This window comes from Rattus norvegicus, chromosome 17 (genome assembly GCF_036323735.1).
Source record: "Rattus norvegicus strain BN/NHsdMcwi chromosome 17, GRCr8, whole genome shotgun sequence".
NCBI lineage: Eukaryota > Metazoa > Chordata > Mammalia > Rodentia > Muridae > Rattus > Rattus norvegicus.
Window position 1 is genome coordinate 71,473,510 of NC_086035.1, and position 20,616 is coordinate 71,494,125.

Consider the following 20,616-nt stretch of genomic DNA (forward strand, 5'->3'; position numbering starts at 1 on the left):
GTATGTGTCTGTGTGTTTCTGTCTGTCTGTCTGTGTGTGTGTGTGTGTGTGTGTGTGTGTACTAAAGGTTCTCCAACATAAACTTTTTTAAAGATTTTATTTTACCTGTATGTGTGTGTCTGTGTGTTTCTGTCTGTGTGTGTGTGTGTGTGTGTGTGTATACTAAAAGTTCTCCAATATAAACTTTTTTAAAGATTTTATCTGTGTGTGTGTTTCTGTGTGTGTACATATATGTGTGTGTACATATATGTGTGTGTACATATATGTGTGAGTGTGTGAGTGTGTGTGTGTGAGTGTGTGTGAGTGTGTGAGTGTGTGTGTGTGAGTGTGTGTGAGTGTGTGAGTGTGTGAGTGTGTGTGTGTGTGTGTGTGTGTGTGTGTGTGTGTGTGTGTGTCTGTTGAGGAGGCCAGGAGAGGGTGTCGGATCCCCTGGAGCTGAAGTAACAGGCCATTGTGAGCTGCCTTATGTAGGTTCTGGAACTAAGCTCTAGTCCCAAGCTCTCTCTCCAGGTTCCATCATAAACTTTCTAACAGATTTGAGTCCTAATACTGAAGACAGTCTGTAGGTTAATGTCATTATGCAGGTGAAGGCAGACACAAGATAAAACGAGGCCTGTCATTGGATGAGAAGAAAAGGAGGCAGGAACAAAGTTTTAGAAGGAGTGGGAGAGGCAGAAAGGAGGAGAGAGGCAACATGGAGGCAGACATAATCCATCCTCACTGTGCATCTCTACCTAGATACAGGTTGTTATGACTATTTCTTAAGGGATAGATTTCTATAGGTCAATTTTTCTTATGTAGGTGGGTGGTTTATATTTTTTCAATTGGTTGTGGGTTTATTGTGTGGATGAACTGTGGACTGAGAATTTAACATATAAATCTAATGGTTGGGTTACAGTTTGTGGAGTCTTGATTTTCCTGGGTAGTTGGGAGTTTATACTTTAACTACCAGGGGGCTGTTGCTGGGAGTGTGGACAGAGTCCATGGCAGGGAGCCACTATAGGCCAGCCCCATGCTGGACTTCTAGAGCCCTGATTTTACCAGGTATCTGGAACCAGAGAGTTCTCGGCTAGCAGAGAGCCGCTGGGAGAGACACTAACCAGAGATAAATTATAGCTAGTTCCATATGGCCCTCCAGTGCCGGAACTCACACTAGGGAGCAGCATGGCAAGGTGCCACGCTGGAATGGCTTGCGGGCCGCCTGGGCCTGAGAGTACTTGGGAGCAGCATAGAGCCGCTGAGATAAAAGTACCCCGCAGTGCTGTGTGGGCACTCTGGGTGCTCTGGGTGCCGGCACAAGCACGGGATATAAAAGGCTCAAAAATATTTTTAGGAATTTGCCGCAACAACAGTCATCCCAAAACACATTGCTTGCTGTGGGGGTACAAAGTCTGAGCCCTTCCCCACTCTGAACTGTAAAGCCCCTGAGTGATATGCCTGGGTGCAGGTTAGACCTCGCAAAGTGTCAGCTGCTGCCCCAGAAAAACGATCCAAGTGGCAAGATGCCAGCAAAGTGGTATTCCAGTCCACAGGGTCAAGTGCTTGGAACCTCATGCTTCTGTGTCATGGCACCCAGATAGAGGACAATCAACATGAGCGTTCTGAGTCCCCAGGATTCCCTGTCCACCTTGAACTGTCTCTCTAGTTGAGGGTGGTCGGCGAAGAGAGAAACATGGAGAACTGAGCCCATCTCAGACTGACAGCATTAGTTCCAGAGGAATAACAAGGGTTACATCCACAGCTGTGATGTCACGCACTGGCCTCCTGGTGCTTCAGAGACCTCCTCTGGGGTTTAGAAGGAGACATCGAAAAGGACAACCGAAAAGCATCAACCTATCAACCATCAACGAAGGAGCATCAACCTATCTACAGCAATGATGGTGTTTCAGAGAAACAGGCAGAAGTCTTTAAACCCCAGGGCTAGGCATAGCAAGGTGACAACAGGGCCAGTCACCAGCCTTTCCATCCTCCTGCCTGCAGCTCAGTTGTAGGAAAGGTAGTCGATGAGCCGGGGAGGGATGTTCAACTTGGCGACTTTCTCTAGCCCTCGAACACCAGTGGCCTTCCTCAAGGTCACCCTGCAGAGCTGTGAGAGGGTGAGAGGTGTCTCTGGGGGGAAAAAAAATCAAAGAAAGAAAGAAAGAGAGAGAGAGAGAGAAAGAAAACCACATGAGCATTGTTTCTATAAGAAGCATAACCTGCAACCTGGGAAGGCAGAACTGGAAGAGCCCAAGAATTTTGGATGGATCCTATGTCATCTCTGAAAGGTCACATAACCAGGTACCAGCAGCAAGAAGCCAGGCAATAAGGTTCCAGTGATAGCCACAGGGATTCATCTCGTGGGGTTGGGTCTTTTGTCTTGTGGGAGGGGAAGGGTCACTGGTTTGTTTTTGACACTTAGTCTCTAGCAAATAGACTTAGCAAAGAACTAATTTATGACTAAGAGACCCATTGGTCACACATCCAGCCAAGTTAGGCATGGGTGAAGGGTTTAATCCAGGGACGTTAGCAGCTAGCTCATGATCTCTAGGATCCTTTCCTCAGTGGACCCATAGGCTTCAGGAACATAATAAGAGCTGATGCTTCAGCACAGTCGCCAGAGACAGGTACAGCTTAGTACATCCTAGTGACCAAGGACAGGAACTCAACTCAAAGTGGTCAGCATAAATTCAAGGCTAACAACCTGGGGTTCAAGATGAATGATAGTGGGTCCTGGCAGCATGGGGTATGGGAGTATTTGCACAACAGAACTTGGCTCACTTTCATAGTACTCAAAGCACTTGGCTGGGGCGCTGCTGCTCCACGTGTAGTCCGAGGGCTTCTTGCCCCTGTTGTCCCGGGCATAGATGTTGCCACCAAACTCTATGAGCATCACGATGAGGTCCACATTCTTTACCTTGGCCGCATGATGGAGCGCCGTCTCGTGAAGTTTGGCTGCATTCACGTTGGCCCCTGGAGAACCACACCAGAGAATGTCTGTCACCAAGGGGGAGCACGTGGAACCAAAAGGAAGACCAACCTATAGATCACCCTTTGTCAGGGCACAAAAGCAATCCTCACCCAGAAAACAAAATCAAGACAGACTCCACCGTACCTTCTCAAAATTCAAGATTAATACTTATTTTTTTTCCTTATCAACATGAGGGATATGAGACATAATATACAACATACACACACACACACACACACACACACACACACACCATATGTGATACATCCCTCACTTTCATAAGAAAAAAAATATGATATATACCCCAAGGTACCCTGTAGACTATTCTCACAGGTCCCTAGACTTCCAGAGGCTCATCCTGTAGACACAGACACTGGTGACACAACTGCCCTGCCACAGGCATGATGGGCTCAACAATTAACTAGTTGGGTGAAAGAATGAATATTCCTAAAATACATTCTCTCATACACTGGGAGAGAAAAGGGGAAAATAGAAATGTGCTTGAAGTGTTAGCTGTGAAGTCAGCTCCACTCCCCTCATCTTTCTAGAGGCATACAGAAGGATTCAAGGAATTAGCAGCTAGACACAGCATTCTAAGCCTATGGCGCCAGTATTCCTAGATCTCCCATTCCAGTTCTAACCCAGTCTGACTTAGCTTAGCTTCTGAGATCAAATCAGAGTGGGCATGTTTAAGGCAATATGGATAAATTCAGCATCATAAAATACATTTTAAAAAATAAAAGGGGTTTTGAGGCTGGTGAGATGGCCTGGCCCAAGCCCAGTAGTCTGAGCTGGCTCCCTAGAACCCACAAAGAGAGGGAAGGAAAGAACAAACTTCACAAAGCTGTCTTACCTCCAACTCCCATGTGTGTGCTTTGGTATGCACACCTGAACCATATGCGTTCAATAACAAGACATTAAAAGATTTGCCCGGCCTGCAGCAGCTCTCTGCTCCCAAACCCCGTGGGAGAGAGACCTCACCGCCTGATCAGGTGGGCACTCCTGAGGCTGCAGAGCGGAGGAGACCACCAACATTGCCCACCCCTGCCCACATCCCTGGCCCAAGAGGCAACTGTATAAGGCCTCTGGGTTCCCGTAGGGGAGGGCCCGGGAGCGGCAGGACCCCTGCGCCTGAGACACCGCCGGAACCTGAAGGAAACAGACCAGATAAACAGTTCTCTGCACCCAAATCCCGTGGGAGGGAGAGCTAAACCTTCAGAGAGGCAGACAAGCCTGGGAAACCAGAAGAGACTGCACTCTGTGCACATCCAGACGCCAGAGGAAAACACCAAACGTCATCTGGAACCCTGGTGCACGGAGGCTCCGGGAAAGAGCGGCGCAGATCTTCCCGGTTGCTGCCGCCGCGGAGAGGACTTAGGCAGCACCCCACGAGCAAACTTGAGCCTTGGAACCACAGGTAGGACCAACTTTTCCCCTGCAAGAAACCTGCCTGGTGAACTCAAGACACAGGCCCACAGGAACAGCTGAAGACCTGTAGAGAGGAAAAACTACAAGCCCGAAAGCAGAACACTCTGTCCCCATAACTGGCTGAAAGAAAACAGGAAAACAGGGCTACAGCACTCCTGACACACAGGATTATAGGACAGTCTAGCCACGGTCAGAAATAGCAGAACAAAGTAACACTAGAGATAATCTGATGGCGAGAGGCAAGCGCAGGAACCCAAGCAACAGAAACCAAGACTACATGGCATCATCGGAGCCCAATTCTCCCACCAAAGCAAACACGGAATATCCAAACACACCAGAAAAGCAAGATCTAGTTTCAAAATCATATTTGATCATGATACTGGAGAACTTCAAGAAAGACATAAAGAACTCCCTTAGAGAACAAGTAGAAGCCTACAGAGAGGAATCGAAAAAATCCCTGAAAGAATTCCAGGAAAACACAATCAAACAGTTGAAGGAATTAAAAATGGAAATAGAAGCAATCAAGAAAGAACACATGGAAACAACCCTGGACATAGAAAATCAAAAGAAAAGACAAGGAGCTGTAGATACAAGCTTCACCAACAGAATACAAGAGATGGAAGAGAGAATCTCGGGAGCAGAAGATTCCATAGAAATCATTGACTCAACTGTCAAAGATAATGTAAAGCAGAAAAAGCTACTGGTCCAAAACATACAGGAAATCCAGGACTCAATGAGAAGATCAAACCTAAGGATAATAGGTATAGAAGAGAGTGAAGACTCCCAGCTCAAAGGACCAGTAAATATCTTCAACAAAATCATAGAAGAAAACTTCCCTAACCTAAAAAAAGAGATACCCACAGGCATACAAGAAGCCTACAGAACTCCAAATAGATTGGACCAGAAAAGAAACACCTCCCGTCACATAATTGTCAAAACACCAAACGCACAAAATAAAGAAAGAATATTAAAAGCAGTAAGGGAAAAAGGTCAAGTAACATATAAAGGCAGACCTATCAGAATCACACCAGACTTTTCGCCAGAAACTATGAAGGCCAGAAGATCCTGGACAGATGTCATACAGACCCTAAGAGAACACAAATGCTAGCCCAAGTTACTGTATCCTGCAAAACTCTCAATTAACATAGATGGAGAAACCAAGATATTCCATGACAAAACCAAATTTACACAATATCTTTCTACAAATCCAGCACTACAAAGGATAATAAATGGTAAAGCCCAACATAAGGAGGCAAGCTATACCCTAGAAGAAGCAAGAAACTAATCATCTTGGCAACAAAACAAAGAGAAGAAAAGCACACAAACATAACCTCACATCCAAATATGAATATAACAGGAAGCAATAATCACTATTCCTTAATATCTCTCAACATCAATGGCCTCAACTCCCCAATAAAAAGACATAGATTAACAAACTGGATACGCAATGAGGACCCTGCATTCTGCTGCCTACAGGAAACACACCTCAGAGACAAAGACAGACACTACCTCAGAGTGAAAGGCTGGAAAACAACTTTCCAAGCAAATGGTCAGAAGAAGCAAGCTGGAGTAGCCATTCTAATATCAAATAAAATCAATTTTCAATTAAAAGTCATCAAAAAAGATAAGGAAGGACACTTCATATTCATCAAAGGAAAAATCCACCAAGATGAACTCTCAATCCTCATCTTCGGTTGGTTTATATACAAGTATGCAATTTCTAGGCTTGAAAGTAAAATGATGCTATCTGGTGCTGGATAGAGGAGCCTTATTTTTTATTATGGCAGCTTGCTATTTTTGTAACATGGTGATTTGGTTGAACACAATAAAGTACAGTAGTAACTGAAAAAAAAAGATTTAAGGTCAATGTTTAAAATTTTGATTAAAAAAAATGGTCTACGTGAAATACCCTTCCTGATACACACCAATCACCAGTTCTATATAATGATTTTCTAAGGCCTCAGAAATTGCTTGGAAGAAGATATTAATGTCTTCAAAGTCTCCTCCAGTGAAGAATTAATAGCTAACAATAGGGAAAGTATTTTAAGGAAACCAAGCAAATATCTCTGCATCCATAAGTCACCCAAATTACAGTTTCAAACCATGGTCATAAAATCAGAGCTATGGCAACAATGCACCAGTGTTCAGTGGGCACTATAGGTGCTGGGTTCACTGCTCCTAGTTGGGAAACCCTGCTTTCTGCTTTAAGATCTGCTCAATCCTCTAAAGGAACTAAGAGCTGCGCTTATCCCAACAGCCACAATGTGATCCTGAGAACACTTTCTGTTCCCCCAGGGCAGAATCCAGAGACCTCAAGTCACCAGGACTGACCGTTTCCCCCTAAAAGAAGGCCTGAGTCACACACAGGAGCTAGAGTGCCATGAGAAGACAGGAATGAAAAACCTGACCAACACTCCCACCATTCTCTTGCCTCAGATGGTTTCCTTTCAATACCTGCTTATAGGGATAAGTAGGCTGCTGTAATCATCATGCCAAAACAAAACGTTAATGCTAGAGACATGATTTGTGATAAAAATCAAATTGTAGACCTCACAGAACTTAGAGTCCAAGTGGTTTTTTCTTATTGACTCTTGCAATATTCTGGCAAGAGCCATCCAGGAAAGGATGTGATCCTCTTGATTTTAACAATGGAGAAAGACACAAGGAAACAAAAGGCTCCCTTAAGGTCGGAGAGAAGGAGGAAGTAGGAAAGATCTAAAGCCACCCCTCCTTCCTTGCTGTTGGCTACCACGGCTCCTCCAATAAGTCTATGGATATCGAGTGATTCTTCCAAAGTGGCCTTCGCAAAGTGAACAGTAACAGTGTGAACAATTTCCCATAATGCGTGTGCACAGCACACAGCAATATGTGTAGGCCCAACTAGTGCTGAATAAAAGGGGGATAGTGAGAGACAGCCAACACCAACAGACTTTTTATTAGAAAGCTGGAACAGTAGCAGAAGGAGAGGGGAAGGGAGAATGTCAGGAAGGAGGGACTTTGTGGCTTAATGGTCAGTTCGTGTCTTGGCCAGGCAGGGAGATGGTAAGACAAACAACTTCTTCTGGCCATTAAGAACTGTCAATTCCAAGCTTCAGAGAAAGGAGTCAAAGCGGGCTCATTACCAAAACCTTCACTTCAAAATTAATGTGATTCGGAGTAAAACAGAAGCCAGAGAGGTGAGGGCTGACTTAACACACCCTAGCACACAGCTGAAAACGGCCACAATCCTAGGCCATCAGCATAAATGACTTAGTGCCCAGTAACACGGGCTCTGCCAAGAAGATGGAAGGGTAAATAGTCCTCATCTACCCACCTCTGGACGCTTCCAAAAGAGTTAAATATTTACTATAAGGTGAAAAATTACTTAACCTTAACAAGTGGACTTTGATCCTCACCAGCCCTCTTCCTCTGCAAACACAGTCTAATTCCTTAACTCAGTCTCTCTACCTACAAAAAGAAAAGGAGCAGCCACCTCTTTGTAGTACGATATGATCACGTCATATATGGACTCAGATCACCAGCAGAGCCAGGACCCTTGACGTCACTGCACAAGCACAGGCCGCATCTTTTCCGGAAGATGCAAAATGTGGCTTCCTTAGGTTCTCAACAGGCTTACGGCTCAGACTCAGCCATCTAGATTTTCACTGATTTTGTAAAGCTTATGTAAGTCCATAAGACCATGCTACTTCTTTTTTTTTTTTAAAGATTTATTTATTTATGCATGTGAGTACACTGTCACTGTCTCCAGACACACCAGAAGAGGGCATCAGATCCCATTACAGATGGTTGTGAGCCACCATGTGGTTGCTGGGAATTGAACTCAGGACCTCTGGAAGAGCGGTCAGAGCTCTTAACCGCTGAGCCACCTCTCCAGCCCAAGACTATGCTACTTCTTTCTGCTTCTATATAGGATGGAAATATTTCCCCATGAAAAGTACTTAAAGAAGAAAATAGAAAACACAATCTTGTTAAGGGAACCCATCAGAAACTAAAGTGACATCTGGTCTACCTCTTCCTGACTCCTGTCTTCAACTCTGGTTTGAATCAAGACTCAGGACCCTCTTTTCTCCTTTCTGGTATATTCTGCCCCAGACTGCATCTTTTCTCAATACTTAGTTGCCTCCATGGAGGAAGGAGACACACACTCCCTCCCCAAATTCTACTCATCCTCAATTTCCTAGATATATGGAAATCTCCATTTAAAACTATTGAAAGCTGGAGTCGAGTGAGAAGACAGACCCACCCGTAGCTCCAGGGTGGGCTCTGACTGGTACAATCCCTTTCCTTCTAAATTTGACAAAGCTGGACTATCACAATAAGACCTAGTTTAAGCCAATGGAGCATCAGGGGAGGTACAACGGTGACACTTGGAAAGGAAACTTTGCTCTTCTGAAAAAGCTATGAAAGAGCCTTAAAGTGTGAGGTGTTGCTAGACTGAGAAATGCTGTGCTCACAACTGCCTATAACTCCAGCTCCAGGAACCTAATACCCTCTTCTGGCCTCTGCAGGCACCCAAACACACACACACACACACACACACACACACACACACACACACACACACACACACAGAGAGAGAGAGAGAGAGAGAGAGAGAGAGAGAAAGAGGAGAGAGAATAGGTAATCAGATGCATTTATTGAGCAGTGACTATATACCAGGTATTATAAAAGATATTATTCCCCACACGTGGGAAAATAGGTTTTATTTCTCCAGTTTTATAGAGGCCAAGATCCCTCTGTGGAGTAGCAGAGCCAGTCTATCTGCTTCTGCTACCCAGCCATCTGCTAGCATGGTGCAGGTTGAGTTATCCGCTCAGGTAAATAGTTCGCTTGGGCTAACAGCAGCATACCTGCATTGAGCAACACTTTGACACAGTCCAAATGCTCCCGTGCACAGGCAACATGTAGAGGCGTCCCGAAATGGCAATCGTGGGCTTCCAGGTTGGCCCCAACATCAATGAGAAGCCTCACGCAATCAGAATTCCCTTGAAATAAGTAGGGGGAAGATGGAGATGTTCATGAATACACACACTGGAAATGGTAGCCTAGGACAAACTTAGCAGTTGGCCCTACAGGAAACCAAGGGGAGCCTATATCTCATGGTAATACTGCATGGCCCTTGGAGAATCCAACGGCATCTCCCTTCTCCCCTTAGGAATTCTTAGCACAGTTAGTGGTGAAAGAAAAGACTCACGTCGTCCACTTTCCTGCTGAGAACAAAAGATAACAGGAAACCAGTTGGACACAGGGAGCCAAGAGCATCCTGACCCTCATCTCCAAGTCCCCCTGCACCATATCTGGGAAGCATCCAGGCTGCAGAAAACACACGTGGCTGCTGGCAAGCCAGCCAGTCTCCTGGACGAAGGACCCATCTCTGGCATTCTCACTAAGCAAGTTACCCCCAGCACCTCTCCTGCCTTTTTTCCTGCTCCTCCTTCTGTCTTCAGGGCAAGTTCCGATCCATGCTTGGGCCCTCTTCTCTTCTAGTGGAGGGTCCACATCCCCAAAGGAGCTGGTGTCATCATACTATTACTAGCATTGAGGTTTTTGATCCCTATCTCTTCTTTTGTAGGGCTTTTTCCCCCTCGGGCGATGATAAGGAGAAATTTCCTAAAATGAAAAGTCTGGTCCACCATAGTTTAGGGGGAGAATATGCCACCTAACTCCTAAATATTCATAAAAACTTCTTTAAGATCTACAACTCAGAACTCTCTGGGCTGCCCATACTTTGGGGTGGCCCGTTCGAATCTCTCTGTGGGAATCTTTTGTTTTCTCTTGACTTTGATAAATGAACTTATGCTTAAACTATTTGTATCTGTTAACTGAATTCTTTTCTTTAAAAAGACAAGAACCGAGAGATCCTACTGGTGACTCCCCATATCAATCCAAACAGGCCAACCTCCTCCTTTGGGCTCTAAGTGCTTTATTCTTAGATACTTATAGATAAGTATGAAGATACTTGCTTTGTACTTGGATAATTTTGGTCCCTAACACATGGACTTACCACTCATGCAGGCCTCATGTAGCGGGGATGCCGTGTACAAAGGAGGGTTGACTTTCGCCCCATAGGACAGCAAGAGCTTCACACACTCAACGTTGCCTGAGGCGCAGGCATCACAAAGTGGGGTGCTGCCGTCAATGTTGCGTGCATCCACCTCAAACAACAGAAGCCAATGTCAAAGGGTTAGGCAAATGAGTGCAGTGAACTGTGTAATCTTTAGCCAGGTCCATCTTTGCAAAGATAATGTCTTAAAATTACCAGTTTGCTCATCCACACCAAGCCATGGGAGGGAGTTCAAAGAGAAAGATGCATGAATTGGGGTAGGAATGTAGGAGCCTCCTAAATATAAAAATCTCTCGTTGGAGCGTATCTTCCCGCCCAGAGCAGGAGAAAACTCAGCCTCAGCCTCCCTACCGCCCCAAGCAAATAATAAACAGAGGGCAAAAAGAGAGAGCCTGGGGCTGGAGAAGCAAGTTTCAAGATGGATTTTAAGTTGAGCTTTGACTAAAAAGAAATGTTCCAGACTGCTTAACATGCCTCATGGAAGGAGCCAACGCCCTAGACTGGGAAAATGCACTTAGAATGTATCCTAGTTAGGCTTCTATGTGGGTACACACTGAAAACTGAAATGTAGTCCATCCCAAGCTTCAGGAAAGGGTAGATGTATGCTGTGTTCATTCTGCACTCACATGGTGAGCGCCGTCCGAGACCAGAGTCCTGTACTCCCCACAGGCACAAGGGCCAGTACAGATCCTGCCAGCTCTACTAAGCAGACAGCCTGCAGAATGAAAACTAACTGTTCCGTGAATATGCACACCAGGGAGGGCAGCCAGGTCAGAAGTTTGTTTTGTTACCTTTTTTCTCTGCCTCACCCCAGTGGTTATGCCTGCGCTTCACCCTGTGTATCGTTGTGTTAAACCTACACAGTGATTCCTTCCTTCCACACTTGTTAAAGCAACAGGTCACCTTTTAGTACTTACTCATCTTTTAATAAAAAGGACAACTGGTCAACCTCCTTTAAAAAACAAAACAAAACAAAACAAAAAAACCCTACACAGCAGCTGTTAAACCTGGGGCCCAGGTACTCACAGAAGAGTCTACCTGGTCATCTCAGAGTGCAGCTATGCTAAACCACTTTGCTAAAAGTGCCCCATCCATGAACCTGCTCTGGTCCACAGCAACCATCTCGCCTCCTCCCACGGCTTTCAGCACACTAAGCAGCCTGTCTATCCACATCCTTGCACACCTTACAGTCTTTTCTCTAGGGTTCTCCTGAGTCTGTCCCACCAAGCCCCATAGCTGCCACTGGGTGGCTGTCAATGCCAAATGGTCACCCACCTGGGCGCCAGCAGCCAGCAGCAGCTGCACACACTGGGCCTGGCCCTGCAGACTCGCTGCATGAAGGGGCGTGATGGAGTCCACAGTGACTTGGTTAACACATGCTCCACTGTTGATCAGCTGCTGAAGCTGTAGACTCTCGCCCCGCTGAGCGGCCTCATGCACGGGGGTGCGCTCCACCCAGAAACCTAAAGAGAAAACAGAACCCTTACTAAGACCCTCTCGCTTCCATCAAAACAAAGGAATCCACACGAGGCTCCAGGGCCCATTGGCAGCCAAAACACCATAGGTGACCATGTAATTGGTCCCAGTGCTCCTATTAAAATCCATAAGCAATCCCCACTAGCTAGAGGGTGGAGCTCAAGGTTCTTGCCAGGGCATATAAGGGTGTCTGCGCTATGAATCTGGCTCATACTGGGAGCCCATCTCTCACCCCTGACCCCTTATAGCCATATGCTCTATAGCTTCAGCAGTTCCACACTGGGGAAGAAAGGAGGAGAGGAGGGGGAAGGGAAGGAGAGGAAGAGAGTCCACTAGAACCAGAACGGTCCCTGAGGTGGAGCTAACGTGTCATGTGCAGTTCCTGCCCTGTAACCATTTAATAGCTTATCTACATGGAATCAGTACTCCCACTCCATACATGAAGATGTGTAAGATGCGATAACAAACAGCTCCTAGTCGCAGGCAACAACTCAAAACATCACAATGGAGGCAACGAAAGAACATTCCCAGTGATAAGAACTGAAAAGCAAAATCTCCCAAGTACCCGGGCAACTGCATTGGAAGCATCACAAAGGTCGCAGGTCAAGCTTTGCTTATTCAGTACTGTGTTTCCAGCACCTAGGACGTACACATGGTTCAGAGCTGAACAAAGTTGCTTGTGTTCACCTGGATGCTGGATGAATGAATGATTGGTTGAATGGATGAATGGATGATAGATGATGGATGAAGAATGGATGAAGGGATGGAATTGCTGAAATGAATTATAATTGTATAAAATATACAATTTGAAAAAGAATCAACTTTTTTCCTTTATATGATCTATCTTTAGAAGAAATATAACATAAAAATCAAACAATCCAAGTTTAAAATGGGCAAAGGATTTTAACAAACACTTATCCAAAGGAGACATACAAATGGTCAACAAACATGAAAAGATTGTCAACATCACTAATCATTAAAGAAATGCAAACTGAAATTGCAATGAGATTTTTTTTCATACCTATATGTTGTATAGCAGTTGTTTCTGAGATAAACATTCAATCCGAGAAGCTCTGGAAGTTCTGGATATTTTAAGGGGAGGTGAAACATTCCACTCTCCAAGGGAAAAAAAAAAAACAGGAAGCAAACAACTCAGTAGCATCAGGAAGTTCCTGAAACTAACCAAGTTCATAAGGTCTCTCACTCTTCATAAATACATAAATAGTAAGGGCTGATGAGAGACACTCTCAAATAAGCCAAGCCTAGAAGAGGCTCAGACCAACTGAGCTGCCTACAAAGGACAATCTCCTGTGTGCAGTTGCTTACAAGTTGTACAGTGAGCTCCAGTTTCCCAGTGCTATCACCCATTCCTGGGTGGACATACAGCTGCCTTTGAGTTATCTCTTATTCTCTAAATAAGTCTTCACACAACAAATATAGAAGCAATACAAGCGTTCACTAAGAAATGAGTGCATAAGCCAAATGTGGCAGAGGAAGATGAACACTAGGGTTCGGATCACTTTGGAAAGGTGTGCATTGGGAGGCAGCTCACACACTGTGTGCACAGTCAGGAAGCAGAGGGAGATGAACACTAGGGTTCGGATAACTTTCTGCCCTTTTTCTTTTTTATTCCATTTGGAACCCCAGCTCTTGGATTGGAGTCATCCACACTCCTTTGGGTCTTCCCGCCTTAGTTGTACCTTTCTGGAAAGGTTCTCTCAGAAATAACCAGAAGTGTATCTCCCAGGTTATTCCAAGTCTAAGTAAGAAATAGTAGCCCTTCAGTAACAAAAATCCAGAGAAGAGCATGCCCACTGACATCAGAAAAAAAGATGGCTTTAGAGGAGGGAAGGACATTAGTCATCTAGTCTGACTCTCCAAACCACTGGATGTCTCCTGTGGTTATAAATCAGGGAAGAATAAGACATTCTCTTCATAAAGATCGGTAGCAATCAGCAGGAAGGATAACGGGAAAAGTAAGGGAACGATAACATGTGGAAGTGAGCCTTAAATAGATTCCTGAAGAGTAAAGCAAGCACAGAAAATACAGTCAGTCAGGAAACTGGCTGGTCAGGCTTCAGGTCAAGCTGGTCCAACCCAGTACCAAGAGTGCAATTATGGTAAATTGCCCCGTTTCTGAATCTCCGCATTATGCCCTTGAGAGTGGTGCTGCATTGGAAACCTGAGCCCCTGCACTGCTTTAGCAAGCTCCCTCTGGGGCGGGGACTCCATCTTCAATTTTCGCTATATAATTGCTCTCTCATTACCAGCTTGCTCCCTTCTCCCCTCCTCCTCACGTAGCCAAATACCAAGATGGCCATGTGGGACCTCGGTTACAGTCTTCCACTGACTTCTATTTCTCGTGTGCGCACTGCTGGTTCACATGTACAGATGTGCACATGTATGTCAGGCCAGAGGTGGGCTCCCTGTGTCTTCCTTAATTGTGTTTCCTATGGTCTTAGGAGATGGAGTCTCTCACTGAACCTGGAATTCACCAACAAGCCCAGACCAAATGACCAACAAGCCCCAAAGAATATTCTATCACATCTTAATAGTTCTCAACTGTTGGGCCCTACCTTGGGTGTTTCCCTCCCTCCTCCCTGAGTCTTTTAGCCTGCTATAACAAGAAATTGTTTACACCCTTGGGAGCTGCTCTTAGCCCCTGATTTGGGGCTGGGATTTTCCATGGCACCCTTCCTCCCCACTGAGCCTTCCTGCTTGTTGTTGTTTAAGAAGTTGTTTATGCCCCTGATTGGGCCGGAACTTTCACCACACAGACTTTTCCTGTTTTCCTGGTTGGGGATTTTCACCTGCCTTGTTTTCCTCAGCTTTTGCCTGGGGTATATAAGGAGATCTCAGTAAAGCCTTGGGGGCACTCGCTGAAAACTGGTGACCCGTGTATGTGTTTTATTTCAATCCTGAAGACCTACGCCCGATATTCATACTCTGGCGAGACCTACGCCCAATATTCATACACTGGCGGCACAGACGCCGACACTCAACAGACTCAACTTAATGAACTTCATACTGACTCCTCTTCAAAGTCTTTTCTTCAACACAGTCTAGAATTCCTGCTTCACCTTAGTAGGAAATTTCTGTGAAGCGCTCCACAGGCAGCAGTGTCTCTGGCTCCCACCATCCTTGGCAAACTGAGTTGCTACCTGGTTTATCTACTCAGTTCCTGGTCGTCTGAGATGGAGCTCATGCTTAATTGGCAAGCCAGAGACAGCCACAGAGAGCCTCTGGATAAACGGCAGGGATTCCTCTGGCCAGACAACTATGGTGCGAGTATTCATACCAGGACAAGCGGCAAAGTCTTTACCCGCTTCCTGCCCATCTCTCCACAACGCACTTAATTGCAGAGGGCAGAGACCTGCTGCATGAGCTCAAGATGTAGGTGTTTAGCCCCGGCACAGCTACTCTCCAAGAAAACTAGGATTATGGCTGACCTGCCCCAGCCTGCCCAGTGCAGAGCAAGCCAACTTTCCAGAGACCCTCCTCCACAATATACTATAGACATGTCCAGTAGTAGGCTGGACTTGATCTTAACTTTGACAGGGATCATGGCTGTGACTGAAGCTGCCTCTCTCCAGCCCAGTCACCTCTCAGCAGTAAGCAGGGCAAAGTGGTCCATCACTGTGACCACGAATCAGGGTCAAACCTCAGGGCTGCCTTCTTCGATGTGATATGAATCGGCAATCTTTTTCCAAGTAAGTTGCTGAAGGGGATCTGAAGGTTAGAGATGAAGCTCAGTTGGTAGAGAGCTTGACTGCATGCACAGAGCCTGGGTTCAATCCTCAGCATAGCATTAAAACAAGGTGTACTTGGATCTGAAGAGATGCCTCAGTGGTTAAGAGAACATAGTACTCTTCCAGAGGACCTGAGTTTGGTTCCCAATTGTCTTATAACTCCAATACCAGGAGATCTGAGGTAGGCATTGCATTTACACACACACACACACACACACACACACACACACACACACACACACACACCATGGTATAACTAAAAATAAAAGCATTTAAATGGGGGGGGGGGGCTGCCAGCACACACTTGTAATCCCAACACTTGAGAGGCAGAGGCAAGTGGATCTCTGTGAGTTCAAGGCCAGCCTAGTCTGCAGAGCTGGTTCCCAAGACAACCAGAGCTGTTACACAGACAAACCCTATCTAAAAAAACAAGCAAACAAATAAATGAAGATGAATAAATATAGACACAGGAGGGGCCAGCCACACATGCTGGGCTAGCACTAGGGAAGAACTAAGAATGTCTATGAATGGGAACAAATGCTGTAAGGGATGCCTCAAGACACACATAGCTTTATTTAGCTCGCAGGGAAAAAGTCCAGAGGGCTGGGTGACTTATCCCCAGCGCCTTGGAAAACTAAGATCTGTGCCCTTAGTAATGAATTCTGGAGCTGAGGACTTCAGAGATACTGTGGAACTGACACACAAGCAGGGAGAGCCAAATGGACAAGCCCTTTACCGTTCCAAACCTCCTTACAAAGGCAGTCAAGGGATGCAAGCCTTGGTACAGACAAGCCTCTTTGTCTTCCTGGGGTTCCCTCTATACACTGGGAGGTTTACCCTCCTCTCCACTATAAGGATGACAGTGCCTGTTCTTCAGGACCCTATGACACTAAACATAATTTATGTGCCCAAGAATGGCCTGAAGAAGACACCTAATAAGTGTTAGTGGTCATTATCATCTGGCTTTAATTGTGCTCTATTTAAATTTTAACAGACTTTGACTCCCAAGAGAAAAACAGATCTCTTTATCTGTAGAAATCCTTACTTTAAATTTGTGCTGCCTTTTGTTGGTTTTTATCTCTCTAGCATATCTTTTTAAGTGTTTTAATTATGAATCTCCAAAATAGTCTTAGACAAAACAAAACAAAACACGATGCAATTAGCCTATGATGTAACTTTAAAAGGTACTCGATGTAAACAGGCGGGGGGTGGGGGTGGGGATAATTTCAGTCTATATTTTTTTTAAAAAATATACAATGAGGTAAAAAAAAAAAATGAAATGTTAGCCTCGGAAGAGGAACAGGGAGCAGCAATTTGAAAGGACTAAGTACGGAAAAGAAAGTAAAAGGGAGTAAGAGAAAGCGAAACAGATTGGCAACTAAGTAAAAGAACCAGGAACCGGGCGGGCGCAGGAGTGACGCCTCTCCACTGCAGACCCAGCTGAAAGCTTACGTGGAACACATGATCTACCTCCTTCCCTTCCTGCCCTCACTTACTCAGTAATTTACTACCAGTCTCCTTCCCTGCCTTTAGTTGCCCTAAAATGTTTAAGTGAGGGTTTAGTTCCTATAGCCCAACCAGCGAGCCAGCGAGCCTGGGCTTCACACCACAAAGCCCTAAGCTCTCATCCTGTCTTTTCTTTCTTTCTTTCTTTCTTTCTTTCTTCCTTTCTTTCTTTCTTTCTTTTTTTTTTTTTTTTTGAGAGAGAGAGAGAGAGAGAGAGAGAGAGAGAGAGAGAGAGAGAGAGAGAGAGAGGGAGGTTCTTGGTAGTAGCCTGAGCTAGCGGTAAAATTCACAATCCTATCTGGGCTACCTAGCCGCTGAGATTACCAGCGAGAACCTCCAGGCCTGCCTTATCTTCTTCCTTCCTGTTGAACTTCAGAAAAGAGTTTCATTTGCAATCAGCCACCTCGGCTTTCTCTTGAAGGAGGGAACTTTTCACAGGGCTAAGTTATGGGGAAGATAAGAATGTGGTGTTTGTTACTTAGTATTATTTCCTTTGAAAGCTTTTCAGACTCTCTTTAGAGCTTGTCAACAAGTTCTCTTTGAATTTCTATTTTAGGGTAAGTTTTCATTCTAACCATTCAGAGAATCACTGTAAGCCTTGAAAAGCATCCTGAATCCTTGCTAAGACTGAGCGTGTCGCGAGGATAAGAAGGGTCAAGCCAGGAGGTTCCTAATGACACACAGAAAGTCTTTTCTGTCCTTTCCAAAGACCTCATTAAATTGAGAAAAGAGGGATATATCTACATAAGCAAAGGAAAGCAGTCTAAAAGTGGTATGCATAAATATTTTGGTTACCCTACAGCAGAGACACAAGTCAGAATGTTACACAGTTAAAAGTTCTCCCGGGTGGGTTCCACTTTTAGTGGAAAGGAGGTACTGTCTTGGAGCCAACACCTTCCACTTATTCATTTAGGCCAGAAATACAAATACCAGCAGGACACATTTTGGGAGATGCATATTAAAATTTTAAAATTCCAATGTCAAAAATATCCAAGAACCCTAACATGCATGTACCCGCTAATCAAGAATATGATTTTCTGGGGCTGGGGATTTAGCTCAGTGGTAGAGCGCTTACCTAGGAAGCGCAAGGCCCTGGGTTCGGTCCCCAGCTCCGAAAAAAAAGAACCAAAAAAAAAAAAAGAATATGATTTTCTTCTCCACAAGCTATGCAAAAAATATACTGGGGGGTGGTGTTTTGTTTTTGCTTGTTTTTTTTGTTTGTTTTTTTTTTTTTTAATATTTAGAGACAAGATTGTGGCATAAAGCCTAGGTTGGCCTGAAACTCACAGCCCTGCTGTCTCTACTTTCCGATGGCTAGGATTACAGGTAAGTGTCCCCATGCCTGGCTCCAATGCCAGAGTAACCCCTACCTGAACAAAATAAAATGTATGCTGAGAGGCTTCTGTTTTTAGCCATTCATTGCATATTCACGCAATCAAATACTGATCAAGCTTTCAGGGTCAAAGTCTTGTGTCAGCCTAGGGTGCCAAGAAAAACAGGTGCTTATTAGAGAGTCTTTGATCGTTCTGAAGGTGTTTGTTTTGCAGAAGTCAATTAAAAGATCTACCTACCTTGTTATGACTACAATTTTCCAGTCAGCTAAATTAACTCGGTTTTCTTCACACTACTTTATTAACTGGTGTAAAGGAGCATTTTGGATTTCTTTTTTTTCTTTCTCTTTTCAAGCTACCGAAGTGCAATGCCATTGTCCTTTCTGTTTTCCATATTATTGTTTTGTAAGCAAGAAAAAATTTTACTTCTCCAAAGAACGCCCCTTGGCCTTGGAATCCATTTTATAGATCAAGACAGCCCCAAGGGTACAGAGAACACTTCTTTAGCACCAGGTATGTCAGTGTTGGGCCGTGACCTCATTCTGGAGCAGACTCTCTGGGTGCAGCTGGGTGTGTGGGTAGGATGCTGTAACCCCGGCAAGCAATACACCGCACCAAACGCCCGGGAGGTGGTGCAGTGACCACAATGGGGTTCTGATGAGGCTGCCAACCCGTGTGTTCTAATGCACACTTCCCAGACTCTGCCGCTGAATTCAGCAACGACCCCGCATGCTCCCCAAGGTGTGCCGGTGCTCTGGTAGACTGGCGGTTCTGAATTCCATACCTGGTGCATCACAGGGAAGACCAGCTCCGGCCAGGGACACACAGTGCACCGGCCAGGAACAAGGCGACAGACATTAAACGCAGGGCTGAGATGACCAGGATCACCCGGACCTTACTGGAATCACTACATCCCACCCCAACGCCTCTGACCACCAACTCGGAACGATCCGCGATGCCCGTCTCAGGGAAAAGGCCACCCATGAGTTTGCTCTGTCCCCAAGAGCTGGTCTCGCGGTCCTGACTCCAGCCCCGGTGTGGTGCCCTTGGCGTTGCGGCGCGAAGCACGTACCCACATCTCCCAGGAAGCAGCGGTCCCCGGCGCGCGGCTCCATGCGGCTCGCTGGCTGGGCGCCCCTGCCTACCGGCCTTGTCACTCTGAGCGCTGGGACCTGAGCCCGGACCTAAGCCGGGACCAAAGCCGGGACCAAAGCCCGGACCTGAGCCGACCCGAGCGCAGGCCGCTGGGCGGAGCCTGACTGCTACCTTGGCCACCGCTGGGAGTTGTAGTTTCTGTATCTGCCGCGTGCGGTCTGAGCGTCCCCACTCAGCTGTCACCGCCCGAAGGGTGACATGCAAAACAGAAGAGTGCAACACGTGCGTCCGTGTGGACGGGTGCGAATATGTCTATTAACAAGTTCTGTGTTTAGAAGAAAAGCTTAAATCCCGGTGTCATTTGTAAAAGATACGTTCGTGTGCAAAGTGTTGAGTTCCTCAAACGCGTGCCCATGTGCAATATGTGCTTGGCTGTGGTTTACACTGATAGAACAGAGCAAAATATTCAGTCCCTTCATGCCTTAACTTTCAAGAAGAGCTTTTTACTGAAGATGGTGACCAAAATGGCTGATTTTTCCGGGTTTTTTTTTTCCAAATAAATCATAACTTTCAAACAGTTGCTATTCAATGAAGAAAACCACGTTTCCTGGTGGACGGTTTTAATCCCGTGTCTCACTAACCGGTTTAGAAAGGACCTGGAGCTCTACGAGCAACCTAGCAGAAAGGAGAAACCAGTCTTCCCGGTGGGTTCCAAGTCAACCAAAAAGTAAGATACTTGGGAGATACTCTCATCTTGACCTGTATGGAGGCTCAGAGTGGAAATAACTTGGGACTTGAACACGAAAACGTCAGAATCACTGGAAATAGAACTGCAAAGTCATCCTTTGAGGTAAAGATGTTTGGATGACGCGAAACTTTATCTTCAGCTTGGACCACAGGTACTGTATTTAGGAAGCCTTGAATGTTATATATTGGAAACCCAAACTCCTGGGGAAATCTTGGAATACAATTGCAAACCTTTTAGTAAAAGTAGCTATATCTTTTTGGCCATTTGTC

The 20,616-nt window shown here is 45.5% G+C and overlaps 1 protein-coding gene across 1 annotated transcript; it reads right to left on the minus strand.

Annotated features, from left to right (window-relative positions):
• Positions 1–1,021: 1,021 nt before the first annotated feature.
• Positions 1,022–19,729, minus strand: Asb13 (ankyrin repeat and SOCS box-containing 13). Its single transcript, NM_001108420.1, has 6 exons — positions 19,577–19,729; positions 11,718–11,905; positions 10,383–10,533; positions 9,229–9,363; positions 2,761–2,952; positions 1,022–2,109 (listed from the first exon to the last, which is right to left on the minus strand). Exons 1-6 carry the CDS (start codon positions 19,617–19,619, stop codon positions 1,982–1,984), a joined length of 837 nt encoding a protein of 278 aa, NP_001101890.1. The 5' UTR covers positions 19,620–19,729; the 3' UTR covers positions 1,022–1,981.
• Positions 19,730–20,616: the final 887 nt, after the last annotated feature.

What these genes read in the sequence shown, in the direction of transcription:
- Asb13 (NM_001108420.1), bottom strand. Translation starts at nt 19,619, where the DNA reads ATGGAGCCGCGCGCCGGGGACCGCTGCTTCCTGGGAGATGTGG. An exon ending in CTGCTTCCTGGGAGATGTGG is followed by an intron (nt 11,906 to 19,576) that starts GTACGTGCTTCG and finishes TTTTCTCTTTAG; the next exon opens with GTTTCTGGGTGGAGCGCACC. An exon ending in TGCTGGCTGCTGGCGCCCAG is followed by an intron (nt 10,534 to 11,717) that starts GTGGGTGACCAT and finishes CTGTTGTTTGAG; the next exon opens with GTGGATGCACGCAACATTGA.